Below are 16,668 nucleotides of genomic sequence, written 5' to 3'. Positions count from 1 at the left end.
CAAACCTAACAATCATGACTCCAAGCAATGTGGGAGCAGCTGCGTGCACAGTTGACTTTGATGAAGTCACATCCTGTCATACCCTGCAGTATCTGGGGTTACCACGAGTGTCTGACTTGCCACAAGAATCAGTGTGAGAGCCACCAGCACCAGTCCTGGCTCACAGCTGCACACAGCCTGCACAAGCAGGGATAGCATTTGACTGTGCAAAGCCTTCTAGCAGTGGGAACACAGATTACAATAAATTGCCAACTGCTTTTATAATCATGCTACTTCGCTACATTAGACTTTGAATTCCCTTTGTCAGATTTTAACACTTGCTGCTAAAAAACTTGAAGTGTAAGTACAAAGCTCTATTCATCTCTGTGCTGTCACCTACACTGTAAGAACGCCCAGGAAATAACACTGAATATCATACGTATGGGGAACTTCCACAGCCGTGGACTATTTCATTCATTACACAGGAAGAGAAACAATTTTTAAGCATCCTAGAGATTTTTTAAAATAGTTATTTATAAGTCAAATGATTTGTAAAAGATGAAATCTTTTCTGTTTTGTAAGAGACAAGAAATGACACCTATTCCCAGACAACCTGCAGCAGTTCCAGCCACAGGCTGGACATGGCCAGGAGAGCTATAAGAACTGGACACATTCACTTTTCTAGATCTGCTGCAATGGAAGAAATACCTTTTAAAATAGTTATCTTAGAGAGAGTAATCTGCATCCTCTTAACCCAATTTATTTAAAAGTATCCTTCACTCAGCCTTTTTGTCTTTCCTGCTCTACTTAGATGACAAAGTTACCTTGTGTGAAAGTCACATTTATACATATTTATTGCATTGTTCTTCTCTCACTGAGTTTTTGTTGTTAAATATAGCACAGAAATTATACAGAAACCAATCTTTAACCAAGTATTATCAAGACATCACCTCTTCTGCACAGGGATAACCTAGCTAATCATACATACCTCTTAAGAAGCATTAGATAACAGTGAATTCCTGACTGTTACGTATGTGTACAGACAACTATTTCAAAAGGTTCTCATAAAAAAGAAAATATCCTGCCTCCTCACATACTATGCACAGATCAAGATAGTCTTGTGGCTGCAGTTCCAGCCAAAGTCCCCAAGGCCCTGCAATATCACACTAGAACTATGGTAATACCTAAAACCTGCAAAGTATCTTTAAAGCATATGAGATGACACAGTTCTAACTTGCAGTCTAACATCACAATATTCTATTTATAACACCTGACTCATCTTGCCAGAAATAATTAAATATTGTAAACAGAACTTAGATTTAAAGGAAAAAAATAACAAGGAAAAAAATTAGGGCAAATCACTGAATAGAATTTGAGAAGTAACATCCTTTCAAACTGCATTTTTTCAAGCAATCTCATAAAACCTGCACAATTTTCCTGAACAGTTCAATACAATTTAAAGTGTCCCTGTAATTGTTTTATGATAACCACTCCACAAAACCTTAAAACAGTTTGTGTAAATAGTCAATTAAAATGCAATGAAATGAAGAAGAGATTTATCTGATTGCAGACTGTGAAGAGCAATGCAGAATGTCAAAAAAGAAGCATGGCACTTTGTACTGCTACCTTAAAATATTTACTTCAATGTATTAAAAATTCTCACAAGTGTATTTGCAGGTAGTCAAGGACTACAGAGCCCTCTAAGCATCTCTCTGATATGATTTGACACAACAAAAATCAACTCAACTAAGCACCTCCCAAGGCTGAATAAAAACAAATTTAAATTTGAAATAAGATGCTGTCTCTTCCTTGTATTTACAATTTAATATTGGAACAGAAGTTTCACCAGTGCTTTAATTATTTATGGAACCTGCTGCCGGGAAAATTCTAGACCTTGGGTCTATGTGATAAAGATGTTTCTAGTGAGCCTCCCAGGCCTGGATTTCACTGCTCAACCCTGCCTAGAGAGAGCTCAAGAAGAACAAGGGTTCATCACGTGCCTCTTAGTACTGTCACAGCTCTGGTAACTTCCATTAATAGCAATTAATATAATCAAACCTCAAAGCTTCTGCTGAATGCCCTAGAGGTTCACAGAGCCTTTTTTTTTTATCCCCAAGACATATTAACTGTCAAAGACCCGAAGTTCAGCTGTTAGCAGGTGACACGATGCTGAAGAGTTTGCTCCCACCTGCTCTCCTGACTGATTCCTACTGTCACTAAGCCTTCCAGAGTGTCTTCTGAAGGTGCCCACCTAAAACTGACAATCTGCATTCCCACAGAAAATTCTTGCTTTATTAAGACAGTATAGTCTAAAAGCTGTAGGACTGGTGCTGTGCTACATCACCCCACAGCCAACACCAATTCTGACCTATGACCTGTTACAGATGTTCTGTCCTCCTCCTCCACTGTGTTGCCAGTTAACTCTAAGCTATGATGACAGTAAGAGTGAAGTGCTTGAAATAGACAGCACCAAGGGATTCACCTCTCAAAGGATGCAACACACACAAAAATACCCAAACAAACTAAAAAGAGGGGTTGTATGTGTAACAAAGAATGAGGTGCTTAAAGCTCTAGTAAATACACCAGTTTCAGCATGCACTGAATACACTCAATTTTAAACTGTCTAACCCATCTCTTTTCTGCTCCCAATGCTTTTATACTCCCATCTGAGATGCTATAGTTTCCTTTTTTGTGATTTTTATGATTTTAAATATTTCAAAATTATTTTATGAATCAGTGCAAGAATGTAACAGACTTTTATCCCAACCACTTCAAAAGGGTTGCACAAATTAATAAGTAATGATGTATGTAATGATGATGTACATGGGTTGTCTCTTTCTTGACTCTCCACTATAGATTTGGGGGTGGGGATGGCTTGGTTTTGGGTTTCCTATACTGGATTTTTTTTCCCCATGTTTTTGTTTTATTTAAAGGAACATACATGACAGCCCTTAGCAATTAAAAATTTACTGTGGGGAGAATCAAGAGTTCCTTGGGTGATGGGAGAGGGTTAGGCTCCCAACCCTAAACAACTAATAAACAACTTTGGTCCTCACTGTTTCTATCCACAGCTTCTCTACTCTTTCACAGAGAAAAATGAGCCAACCTGTCATTAAATTTTGCAAGGTGCAACAGTTGCCTCTGTTGAAGCCTGTCAAAGTTACCACGCATGAACTCTACACTCACAGTTCTATTTAGAGATCCTCTTCGCAACAATGGGCTAGAAAAATTCTTAAAAGCAAACTAAATTCAGCACAAGTTAGCAAGGATCTCCTGAAAAACTGTTCCAAGCACTGATTATGAGGTTTGATATGAAGAATCTTTTTTTAAATCAGTGTCAGGTACTACAGACACATCAACCTCCTTTTAAGATCTACTGCACCCTCAAGATGAACTGAGTGTCTGAAAACATTTTTGGCTGCATCCGATGGTACTTGCTCCCACTATCACACAAGTTTGGAAGATGCACTTCAACAAAACTTCATTTTAAAAGTTAGGAAAAATGCATGAAGAGGATGGGATTTTCTGCCTTGCTGTTTTGGAATTCATCTGTGTATTATAATGCAACATACTATGCTTGCTTCATCGCAGCACAAGTGAGGGGAAGGGGATTCACACCTTTAACTGGTTCACAAAGCAGTAAGTAATTAAGTGACTGCATGAGCCAAAAGATTCTGTCACATATTTCAATTACATATGAAAATAACTAATAAGCACAATTGCTTCTAACATGTTCTCACCTTGATAGGATTGCTCAGCAGAAGAAGGTTTCAGTGTACAAAATCAAAGTAAAGTTTAAGGCTTATTTTAAAGTAAAATCTTCCCATCCCATTGGGTATCCCTCTCTCACTTCCATCTCCAGGGGATTTTCCATACCAAGAGCAAGTCAAGTCCATTGGGCCCATACCTTAGTCCTGCAGCTCTGATTTCTACATCAAAGCGCAGTGTGGACTGTTACTGTCTCTAAAAGCAACATGTAGGAAAGTATCCAGTGAGCTTCTCACTTTGATGAAGGTCAGTGATGATCCCAGCAGGAATGATTTAATATTATGTATTAGTAGCACAGAAAGCAGTGAAAAAGAAACAGGGACGTATGAGACACAAACACTGGGAGTTAGGGAAACCCAAACTCAGATTCTAGTTCTTACTTCAGTGTGAGCTTGGTTATGATGAAGAGGGTTAGATACAGAAAAAAAAAAACATGTTTGAGACATGTTTCCTGGTCCCTGCATGGAACTAACATCATTGACAGGTATTAAGTACTCATCAAGCTTCACAACCATCTAAAATGCTGAGAGAGGAGCTACCTGATCAGCAAATAGAAAGTGCCACTGACAAAGGTGTGTCTGAAATCCAGCCTCTCTCCACTGCTTGCAAATATTGCCCTGGAATTACACAGTTACATCCTCCTTTATTCCTTTAAAAAAAATACCATGCATCATTCTTTGCCTTTAAAGCCTAACAAAAGGAAAAGCCGGCAATGTTAAACTCTTTTCTAATACAATGTTACAACAAGGGGAACACTCACTCTTCCTTCAGGAGGCTCAGATTCAACTGCCTGCGAGGCTGAAATCCAGTTCTTGCCACCAGGCATACTGAGGACGAGGCCATTCCCACCAGGAGATGCACAGAAACAGCACATGGGGAAAGAAACAACTACCACCCATACCCCAGTGGGGACACAGGCCAGTGGGAGCCTGACAATTGTTAAATAAAGAAAATGGTTCTTGGTTTTGAACCCGATTCTAATATGTGGGCTGTAAAGTCATGTTCCTTCTTTTGCTCCCTCTCCAGGCCATGAATATTTAATTCTTTTATGCAAACTGGAAGAGTTGCAATGCAAGGTTAAATTAGCCTAAATAACCTTGAAATCCTTTTGTGAAGTTGGGCCTCAGAGTCAACTCCCGATCTGTAGAGAAATAACTTCCTTACACAAGGAGTTCTGTTGTTACTTGTATTTAAAATACTGTGGGGTACCACGACAAAAGTGTTGAGGTTAAAGTGGATTTAGCAAAATTTATACTTTTGGTTCACCTTTCTCTGTTAAGAAACAAGGTTTAGAAAGTCCAATTACTTTATAAATGTTTGTTCCTCAATTTTGAATGCAAAATTCTTCCTGGAGAAAGGAATAATTTACAATATTTTCAAAGTTTTATTTGATAATGCATACATATACTGGTATGTTTGCTGCTCCCCTAGTTCCTCAAGTTAAGTTAATCTAAACTTAATTAATACTACTTTAGCTGTATTTTGCAGCAGGCCAAGCTCCCTGCAGACCAGCTACAGGTATATGCCAAGTCAGTGTCTCATTCATATGTCATAAAGCAACCAAAATAAATAGACTTCTGGAAGCCTGACAGGGCTACTAAGTTTCACTTTTAATTCTCAAAGTATTTTATGAACTTCCTGCAACTCATAACCCTACAAATCATTCACAGGGGTGAAAAGCTGTGTCTCAGTGATCAGTCTGTGCAAAAAGCAGTTCCATGATCTCTCTCCAGTGGGAAAAAAAATAGGATAGATCATTCTTTACCCTGCCAGCTAATCTTTAGAATCTAGAAACCTTAGATGCTTCCATTTTAAAAGGTAGAAATAACAGCAAATGTTTAAAAATCCTTATTGGTAAAATCTTGACTAGGATAATGTGTATGTTTATTGCTGCAAATGCTTTTTAGCATTTGAATAATCTGTCTATTCTGAAAAACAAATTACATATCCAGAACAATGATTAGATTGGAACTTGGTAATGAAGCAATAAAGTAATTTTTCAAATGTCTAAAAACTCACAGATACACTTAAGAAGACATGTATCTGAAGTGAATCTGAACACCGCAACACAGCTGTCTATTGCATCTTTCTTCCATGCCACTGATCACCAACTCCAAATTTTCGCAACATTAAGAATTCTACACAAAATAGCCATTTTGATTCAGACTCAATATGGATCACTGCCTCCCAATCCTGCTAGCCTGTGCCACCTTGCTTTAGGTTTCATTTGCTGCTTGCAGCTCACAAGTGGGTAAGTGCTGAATCAGATCATCTCCTAAGGTCGCTGGCAAGTTCTGCTTCCCGTGTTGTAAACCATCTCTACAAACTCAATCTTCCATTTCTAACAACATCAAATAAATGACTTGGGTCTGACTGCTCTAGTATTTAAAACAGCTGGGCCTATTCTCTGGCACATGTCTCAGGCAATCAGAGAGAACCAAGAACCAACAATATTAAGAAAGGTTCTAAAACTTTCTCTGTTCTGAAACAATCATTAAACTAGAAAAATAAACAAACAAAAACTAACATAATAAATCAGACTCATCACTTCCTTTTTTCCAGTGCCTTTTAGAAAGTAAATAATAATCTATAGCTTTCATTCATCATCTGCTTACAACTTCAAGTAGCATTGTTGCTCTTGCAAGAAACTAGGCCGTAATGGGCTTTTGCTAATCACAGGTGAAAGGTCATTCTCATTTAGCAGAGCACCAAGCAATAAACATAACACATTGACATGACGGAGGAAGGGACTGGTACTGAAATACTGACATGGATTATACCAAGAACAAAAAATATTGTGACTCAAGAGAAGATTTTATCAGCGTTGGTCACAACGCTTCCTTAGGACTATTTATAGTCTAAAGAAAAAAACAAAACAACAACATATAGAAACACAGTAAAGACAGTCTATGCCCTAACTCACCGTTTTCAAAATACATAACAACTTAATAATAATGCTAATAACATCAGTCACTGACAAGCCACCGGTCCTAAATCCAAACAGACAGGAAACTTTGATCCTTTCTCTTTCCCATGCCTGACCCTCTGCTAAGTAGTTATGAGAAAGAAAACTTCTCCGTGTACTTTTCTTCAAGAATGAATTGCACTCACCTTCTCGGCAAAGTCGCATTGCTTCTCGGTTTCTTCCGTATTCCTTGAAACTTTCTTCTAATGCTGTTCCTAAAACCAAAAAAGCCACAAGGTCTCAATCCACGGAAAAGCCAGAGGGTAGGAGCGACCCCGCGATGGTGACCCGTAGCCCATTTCCCCGTGGGCACACAGGGACACGACGGTAAACACAGGAGCAGAGGGAGCCCGCACTCCTGGGCCCCGGAGCGGGGGAGCCGCTGTCAGCGGCGGGGATGCCTCACCTGCGGCGGGAGCTCCCCGCCCCACGCCGAGGCTGAATCGAGGGCAGGAGGTGCCGGGCTCCGGGGACCGGCTCCTCGCTCCTCGCACCGTGTCCCGGATTACAGGAACTGGGGCAGGCGCTGCCCGCTCCGCGCCGCTCCCGAGCCCGGCCGGGGGGCGCGCACCGGACAACGAACTCGGCCGCGAATGCCGGGGGTGGGAACGGACCCAACCTCCCCGCCGGGCCCGGCACCCCGCCGTGCCGTGCCGTGCCGGGGCACCCGCGGGGTGCGCTGGGGAGGAGCGGGGGGAGGGGGGTGGGGGTGGTGGTTGGCGGCCGCTCACCGTCGTTCCCGTGAAGTTTAGCAGCATCGACCCAGTGGCTCCAGGGCTGCCCCAACATCGCCTCGGGGCTGGGCAGGGACCTGCGCTCCCCGACGGCCGCCATTGCCGCTGCGGTGGCGGCGGGGCCGGCGCCGCTCCCGCCTCCTCCGCCTCCTCCCTCGCCGTGGCGGGGCCGCCGCTGCCGCTGCCTGGCGGCCGCGCCGCGCTGCTCCCTCCTGACGTCACCCGCGGCCCGCGCCGACATTCTTTCCGCTGCTACAATGTAACGAGAAAAGTCAGCGGCCGCTTAAGGTGGCGCCCCGCTCTTAAGGCAGCGCCGCGGCGCTGTCAGCCCGCCCGCTCGCTCTGCTTCCTCCCCGCGGGGAACCTGCGGCCCTGCGGCGGCGCCGACTCACCTCTGCGGCGGCCCGGGGGGCAGCGCCCGGGTGCCCATTATTGTGCGGGGAGCGCTGCCTTCCTCTTCACCGTGTAGGTGAGGCGCGCTTGTGTTCGCGCTAACAAAGCGGCGGAAGGGAGCGGGGGCGGGCAGGGCTACGCCGCCTGCCAGGCGTACCCCAGCTCCATGGGCCGCCTCGCTACCTCCGCACCGCGGCCCCGCGACCCTACAAAAACAACGCCCGCATCACAACCCCGCCTGGCACCCGCTGCCCCGGCGAGGGGGGCGGACCGGAGAGCGACGCGGCGGGCGGAGCCGGGCGGGCGCGCCCCGCCCTCAGCGCCGCTCCACCTTAAACCCGGCGCCTCCTTAAAGGCAGCGGCGAGCAGGAAACTCGCTCCGGGCGGGCGCGTCCCCGTCCCCCCCCGGCTCCCTCTCCCATCTCCTCCCTCCCATCTCATCTCCTCCCTCCCATCTCATCTCCTCCCTCCCATCCCCTCCCTCCGCTCCTCGTCCGCGGCTGCCGCACGGCCCCGGGCACAGAGGGGACACCGAGCGAGTTTCCTGCGCGCTGCTGCCCTCGTTATACCCGTAACCTGCCCCCCAGGGAGAGGGCCTTCTCATTGTTATTCCACATTTCTTTTTTAAACAGCTATTTTTTTTTTCTTGCCTAAACTTTGCGGTGACGTCGTGCCGTGTCAAAAGCGATGATTAAAGGATGCTGTCCTACCTGCTAACTCCAAGTAACAAAGTCTAAGCTTTGCAAAATCAAGTTCTTTGATAACAAACCCCGGGTTTAGAATTCATTTATTACAGCGTTTTCTCCACTAAAGTGTTCAAGTACCATTGTCAAAATGTCAGGCCATGATCTGCAACGATTTCTGGCCACACTTGATGCCACTGTCAGTAACACCATCCTTGAAGAACAGCTAAAAATATGTAAATCTGATGTGCTGCCTCCTCTACAGGTACTCGAGAGCTCGGGACTGGCACTGACAGTGGAACTGCTCACAGATCCCAGACATGTATTTGCAAAACCACACAGCAGAAATCAGAGCTGTAAATAAATTTGTTTAACCTGCAGAGGTGCATATACACGCAGGCTTAGCTAATTGTCATTTTCTGTTTTCATTTGGAGTGTGGGGCTACACAAGCTAGAAATGTTTCTTTCCAAATTTATGCATATAAAAGATCTATAAATTCAAGCTCATCACACCATAGTCATATGGGATAGCATAGGCTGTAATTATAAGAATAGTTTCACTGTTCCACCCAACTGATAATTTATGTCACACTCAGAACATATCTCGTAAAACTGTGGATCAAATACAGAGCAGCTAGCATGATTTTTCTCTCCTCCTGATGAACTTGAGTCTCACTCAGCTCCTTCATAAAAGGCCAACACCATAAAATTTAGGTAAAGAGAGCAATGCTGACTTCTACTGCAGACATTTGCAGCAGGATTAATTATCAAAGGCCATCAGCCTCTTGAGCTGGGCCCTGATGTTTCAGACAGTTACACTGGCTCTTCGCTGCTCTGTCTGTAGCTTCCTAAAACTCTTCATCTTAGTCTGAGCATGAATAAAGGTGTTCATGGAACTAGAGCCTAAAGATGAATGGAGTGCATTATTATTTGACTGATTATCATATAGCATATTTTATAATATAGAAAACTACTTATAATTAAAGCTAAGAACATCACTGGAAGAAAAATGTCTGTCAGGTGCCGAACAGTTTCTGAACAGAGCCTCAGCTTTTTTTGTGGTGTAGAAGCCAGATAGGAAAAAAAAACTATGCCTGATTTCTTTCAAGCTTAGTTCTTCAACAGTTCCTCACAAATGGAGTCTAAGATAGTATCCACAGCTGAATGCAGACTCCAGCCATAGGATAAAGCAAGTTACGGACAGATCTATATTGCCTGTGTCAAATATTCTCATTTATATTACAAACTTCATTCATGCAGCTTTCCTTTGTCCTGGAGTAAGCTGTCAGAAAACTGCTCCAACTGCAGTTTGAAAAAGAAACCTTGATACGTCCAAGTGTCCAACAAATTCATAAAAGGGTTTTTCTATTATTGTCTTTCTATTATTTACTTTACATAAATCATAAAGCAAATATAGTGATGAGTGACCAAACAGAGCCATAGAACACCATCACCTACCCTCTGTCTAACAGTGACAGAGTTGACCATGGCAGATCAATTTCATGTTCACACATTACATGATTCTTTTCTTTAAATAGTACCTATGTATTTATGTCAAATTATGCAAAAATTGGAAAAATTACATCAATTAACTAACTACATTAACAAGCCAACAGACAATAAATTTCTTAGTTTCTAATGTGGACACTCATCAAGTTACTCAGAAGTGCCTCTTGCTTCAGAAGTGCCAGCCAAACAGGTAAAAGCACACGCCTCTGTTATTTCATACAGCTTTGATTATGCCCTTTATGGCTCTTCTCTGCTCTTTCAATCTGGCTGTTGCATTTTTAGCCTCCTTCTTTCACAGTTTTTTTTTCTTTCCATATATATTCCCACTCAAGATCTAATTCTGCAGTCTGGGCCTCAGGCTGTCCTTTAGTAAACCTTCCGCTACTGAAATATTTTCTCGCTGTGCCGTGAGTACATCAGTATTCCAGCAGAGGGAGGGAAGTGGCAGCAGAAGGATCAGTTCATCAGTTCAGTGCACAAGACCGATTAGTCAGACAGCAGGAATAGGGGCAGATGAAAAACTAATTTTACAAGGACTGGAAGTGGCGAGAACTTTCTTTCCCCACAGTCATTAGGCTGAATATGTTGTTTGGGCTCTTTAAAGCAAACTAATTCAATTTTCTTACATTGTTTCCATAATGCTGTACATGGATGCATTGATTATTTTAGGCAAAAATAGGGAAACTCCTGAAAATCCATCATGTTAAAAGGAGATCAGAATTGAAAACACATGTACAAGCAGTAGACTTTTAACAGAGGTGACTGTTACAAATCTGAGCCATCCGGTTAGAAGAGCAGTCATCCAAAGCTCCCTTGGTGGTCAGCAGAGAGGAAGGAATACTTCTGGGATCTGTTTGGTCCCTCCTGGTTCAAACCACTATTTGAAGAAGCCCTTCTCTTCTCACTGACCACAGAAGTAACCATGGATGACCACACACATAAATTAGGCACCTGCATTAGGTATCCAGAATTAAGTGGGGTGAAGCTGGCCAGGAGTGGGGGGAATATTTGAATGTGTAAAACTGCCTAGAAGCCAATATTTCTCTTTAACAGAACAAAAAGGAGGTTGGAAATGTCACTGGTTCTAAAGACTTATCTGAGGAAGCAAAATAGCCCAAGCAGTAGCATTGGGATTGAGACAATGTGTGAAAAACCATGAACTGCTCATACCTGTGAATGAGAACAAGTATTTGGAGAACAGAGTGAAAACACAAGGAGAAGTTAAGCTCAAGGAGAAAGTAGAGAAGGAAAAATGTGAGGCAGGAAAACAGCAGGAAACAGTGGATGATGAAAACAGTCAAATAATGATGTGAAGAAAGCATAAACAAACAAAACATATAACACAGCCTGCAAAAGCAAAGGAAGAAGACAAAAATAGGAAACAAAACATACAGAAAAAGAAAACTCACAGTTTTAAAGCTCATTAAGTAGATTTAACAATATATTAAACATGTGTGGCAACACTATGATTAAATGTATGCCTACAAACAGCATGCAACTGCTGAAAACTGCAGCGGATGGTTATTTCATGGCATGACACTGCAGGCATTTTTTCACCTGTACCAGCAGGTTTCATTCTTTTGCCAGGTGGTCCGGGAAAGCCGTTCAAACAGGGAACACCTACTTCAGCTGTTCAGTTAGAATCTGTATGACAGCCTCTGTATAGGACCTGAGATATGACAACTCTTAACTGGAATGAAAAAGGAAGGATGAATCTGCAGCTGAACTCTTTTAAGAGCAGAAGTACAATGATACGATTCACCGATGATTTTCCACAATGGAAGTGAAAGGATGTGAGAGTTGAAGTGCAAAGGGAGAGACAGGGAGAATCCACGGGGGTGTCACTTTATCAGTACTCAGAAGAAAGGAAAATAGTGAATTCACAAAACGCCTGACAAGGAGAAGCTCTAAGGGGCATTATGGCACTAAACAAAATCAAGTAAGTTAATTCTAGCCAAAGGTATGAAATGACCAAGAAGGGCATAAAAACTAAGAACAAATGTAATTAATTTTTGGTAGGTGGGATTCAGGACGAAGTGACAATTCAAACAACTGATATGCTGAAGTCCTGACCCTCCTCTCAGCTCTTGCTGAAAACACTGGAACAGGGAGCACATTCTATGCATTTTAAAATGTATCTCCAGTATGAGAAATATAAGACTATAATTGGGCAAGTATGGAAGTATATAAAGTTCACATAAATCAAAACACCCAGATGAAAACAGAACTACCCAGCCATAACTAACAGAGCATTTAATGTAAGCCCCATTATGGAAAAATATTAATTCACTAAGAAAAATACATTATGGTAATCTGTAGTTTACTCTGACATCCAGGAAATCAGCAACTCCTCCCTTTATAACTATACACAAGATTGTGATCCTGCAAAATGATACTAATCATAAGCAGCACACAATAAAAAAATTATATAAGAAATCATGCTAGTCTATTATCCTTTTTCCCACAGATCCTGGGAACAGTTGATGTGTATAATTTTATTTATGAGTAACACTTCAAAGGTGAAACTGGAGATGCTCAGAAGCATTAAAATACAGCTACTTTAAATGCTGGAATATAAATGACTGTGCATACCTACTACAAACCACCTGTACCAGGGGAAATATTGTTAGTATTAGAAGGCTAACTTAAGGTACCCTTTACAGAGAAGGAAGAACTGGGGAATGGAGGCTAATAAGTAAATCTGCAAGGAATTCTGCATTAGGGTGAAAATGCAACAGATGCCCTTGTATGTTTATCCAAACATCACAATAACACTCTTACACCCAAATTATAAGACAATGTTATTACCATGCATTAAGAATCTAGCAAAAGACTACAACCACTTTCTTCTTTAGTTAACTTTCAAATATGTCTGCAAGAATTCACGACACAGTGATCTCAAGCAGAATAATGAATAGAGAAGAGATCTTTGCCCTGCTTAATGACGCCAAATACTGTCAATTCTTGGAAGGAAATTTACAGAAAAAACACTCTGTAGTGATACAAAGTTTCCAAGTGTTAAAGATAAATAAGCAAAACTACACAAAATACACCCAGTTAATGATCTGGAAATCAAACTAATGTTTACTAATTTTACTTAAGGTATTGAAATTACCTTTTGAATTTGGAACTGTTAAAACAATTTCAGCAACCTAACTGTGGAGATGAATCATTTTAATCAGAGGAATCATAAACAGGTTTGACCTTTTAGATTCTCATTTATACACAGAGAATATGATATTACAGCTTAGAAGTATTCAAATACACAGCTGTTCAGGCCAATTGTAACAAAACATTAGTGCTGGATTTCCATTTATTGAAACCAAAGCACTTGATGGGGACAATTTGGTACTACTGACCTCCTGGAACCCAATTACCATGCAAGGTTTCATAACCTTGCCTGGTTTCTTGCCAGTTCAAGACTCTTGTCCAAGCACAGCTCACAGGACTTGAGCTCCTTGAGGCCACTGCCCCACTATCTATGAAGGGAAACTGCTGAGGCCCCATAACCTCTGATGTGCTTTTAACATCAAACCAAGGATCCTAAGAACCCTGGCATAAGGAAATTTAAATTTAAACTTTTTTCTCATGTTTGACTGCTGCCTGCTGATGCTTTGCTGATGCTACCTGCCCTGACCACATGCTTAGCAAGTTAACAACAAAATATTACACAAATTGGACATGGGCAGGTCTGTGGGATTTGACAGGAAGCACAGGAGGGTGCTAGGAGAGTTAGTTTGAAAGGTCACAGATGGGGACCATGAGATTGCCAGCAAACTGGCTAAACTGCTGTGCTGAAAGGGTGGGAATGGCTCAAAATCAAATGGCAGTCAGTCAGAGTTCCTTGGGGATCAATACTCAATCCTATCTGATATCTTTTAGAATTCTCTGGATGATTGGAAAAAATACATCGTCAAGTTTGCAGATGACACAAAAACTTGGAAAACAACTAGATCCACCCGAAATGTCCGTATGTACAGAGATTGTGACAGGCTGGAAGACTGAGCCACTTCAAGAGACATTAAAAAACTGGACAAGGTCCAGCAGAGAGCCAACAAAGCGATTAGAAGGTTGGAAAGCTTTGTGAAAAAATTAAAAGGAATTGGGTTCATTCAGCCTAAAGAAGAGAAGATTCAGGTGAGATGCACTCACAGTCTTCCAAGAAGTAAAAGACAGTTATAGACTCTCTTCACAAGGAAAAAGGTGACAGGGCAAGAGCCAGCAGGCACAAGTTGGTTCAGAACTTCTGTCCAGATGCAACAACCAATTATTTTCAATGAGGACAATGACATATTGGAACAGGCTGTCCAGAGAAATTGTGAAGTTTCTCTTGCCAAAAATATTTAACCCTTAGCTTGACCAGGCCTCAGATAACCTGCCTTAAACAGAAAGTTGGACCAGATGATGCTCAGAGGACAGTTCCAACCTAGACTTTCCTAGGATTATATGAAAGCCTGACAGATATTGTGGCCCTTTTCAGTGATGAGTAGTAAAGAAGTAGAAAGAACAAAGCCTGTTTTTGCAACCCAGACACTCTGGGTTCACTAAGACAGACACCTCTCTGGTTGCTGGAAAATCCAGGGAAGCATTTTGCTAAAAAAACTTCAGGTATTACAGCTTCAAAAGTTACATATTGCAGGATCCAGACAGTAACAAACATTCCTCACAATTCTTGAGCCCAGGTTAACTCTGCCACTTAAATAAGCTCTGCAGGCCAGATCCATGCTAACTGTAATGGCCCTTTCTGCTACAATCTATTTTAAAATATATTAAAAGATTATTTGCCCAGCAAATACTGGCCAGGCTGTAATAGTCTGGATTCTTCATATCTGTGCATAAGAGTGAAGTCTTTTTTTTCATGGAGTTAAGCAAAAAATATACAAAATGGTGAAATGCACGTGATGATAAAGAGTAAAGATAAATGTAAGGGAAACAGAGAAAGAAACAGATAATCTTTCAATGAATTAGCAGTACCTGATAAAATAATTTGCACTAGCAGCCCTTCAGACAAAATTTCAATTTATTATCATCACAATTTCCTCTTTTTTCTAACATTCTGCAATGAACATTAGTCATGAAGAATAAACCCACCGTGTTTGGCAACTGTACAGTCTTATCTCAAATTACAATTCCACTTTCTGAACTTGTAAAATAATAGGACTGATGCAGCTGGTAGGCTATGGCATATGCCAGCGCCTAACAGCCTTCAAATGCTTTAATATATCATGGAAACATGGAAATAGAAAAAATAATTATTCAGAAAATTAAGATTACTTCTTCTAAAATATAAAAAATAAATAAATTTATATTGATTCTACTATATTCCCTGTCTGCCACAATTTACTTTTCCAAATCACTTCACCTAACTGATTGAAAGATATAATCCAGCTTAGTTTGATCTTTTTAAGTTTGGCAGCTGCATGCCAAGTTGAACTCCTTCTAGGTTGCCTGCAATATGATTTTATTTCCCACTGAAACATACATTAAACATCTGCATTTTAAAAAAGTCTCCCCACTGCATCTGGTAACGCTTCAGACTTGATTTGCAACCCTGCTAATATCCTGCTCTCTACGCTTCTCACATCTAAAGAATGAGAATCTTATGCTTAAGGAAATATTTGGTTAAGTATGTCACAGTACCTTGAAAGTATGGTGAATCGCTGGGTTGATTTATCAATTGATCTTCATCTGTTCAGATTTTGGAAGCTTTTCCTAACTTGTACCTGATTAATTCTGAAAGAAAAGAAAAAGAATACAGCACTAAGACATTTGAAACCTTAACTCTGTTTCCTAAGGATAAATGTGTCTATTTAAAAACTAATACAAAACATTTTATCAGTTTTACAAACACAGTTTGTGCAATGGATTTCAAATTGAAAGGTAAGCAGGGAGCTGTTATGGTATGCTCTGTGCAGAGCAGCTCTCTAAATGGCAGCCTGACATTACCAGAAAGGCATGCATTGGATGAAACCTCAATCTTCAGCCCAGTTACCGCACTTGCCCCGACTCTGACTGACCAGGTTCCCAAGCACGTGGCTGTGTCTGTATCACACGCTGGAAATACGACAGTGCTGGATTTTCTGCACAGCATTTTTCCAAAATACAGCACCACTCCAAGTACAGGGGCTCTCAGGATGTAGCCATTGACAGCTTTACCACCATGCCACAGAACATGGGGAGCTAAAAATGATCCTTCACATAACAAGCATCAGGGACTGTCACTGTACCACTGATGAAGAATTTAGAGAAATGTAGATTGAGGCCTTCCCACAAATGGGACCTTTATCATCTCAAGCTCAGGTTTTTAAGATCCTTTCACTCAATGCTTATATACTTTTTTATATAAACTGAAATAAATCCCAGTTTGCTTTGGTTTAGCATACATCAATGCCAAACTGGTTAAAGCTAAACAAAAGTCCTGTTAAAACTCAGAAAAAAGTTCAACTATTTTTGTGCACAGGTTATATTCAAGATCAATTAATTGATTTTTACAAGTGCTTTGAAATTAAACTGGTTATTTTTTTTCATCACTAAAAAGCCACGAAAATACATATAAATAAGCCAAGCCAGCACTGGGACTGGATGACACTTCAGAGAAAACTATTTTTTTCCCTTGCAGGACTAAAGTCCAGACAAG

General features: G+C 41.3%; 1 protein-coding gene across 5 annotated transcripts in view; it reads right to left on the bottom strand.

Annotated features, from left to right (window-relative positions):
• The window catches only part of ATXN7 (ataxin 7), an 87,802-nt gene that overhangs the window by 52,768 nt on the left and 18,366 nt on the right, over positions 1-16,668 (bottom strand). For 3 of the 5 annotated variants that reach the window (XM_058845472.1, XM_058845470.1, XM_058845469.1), the window contains 3 exons: positions 15,672-15,764; positions 7,444-7,698; positions 6,859-6,927 (listed from right to left, as the gene is read on the bottom strand). In XM_058845472.1, coding sequence (XP_058701455.1) covers positions 6,859-6,927; positions 7,444-7,687 — 313 coding nt within the window. In that variant the 5' untranslated portion in view covers positions 7,688-7,698; positions 15,672-15,764. Of the gene's footprint in view, positions 1-6,858; positions 6,928-7,443; positions 7,699-7,838; positions 8,120-15,671; positions 15,765-16,668 lie in introns of those variants that run through there. The other 2 variants (XM_058845468.1, XM_058845473.1) reach the window with 1 other exon arrangement.

This window comes from Poecile atricapillus, chromosome 9 (genome assembly GCF_030490865.1).
Source record: "Poecile atricapillus isolate bPoeAtr1 chromosome 9, bPoeAtr1.hap1, whole genome shotgun sequence".
In the NCBI taxonomy this organism is placed as follows: Eukaryota; Metazoa; Chordata; class Aves; order Passeriformes; family Paridae; genus Poecile; species Poecile atricapillus.
This window is presented reverse-complemented; position numbering and strand designations above follow the sequence as displayed.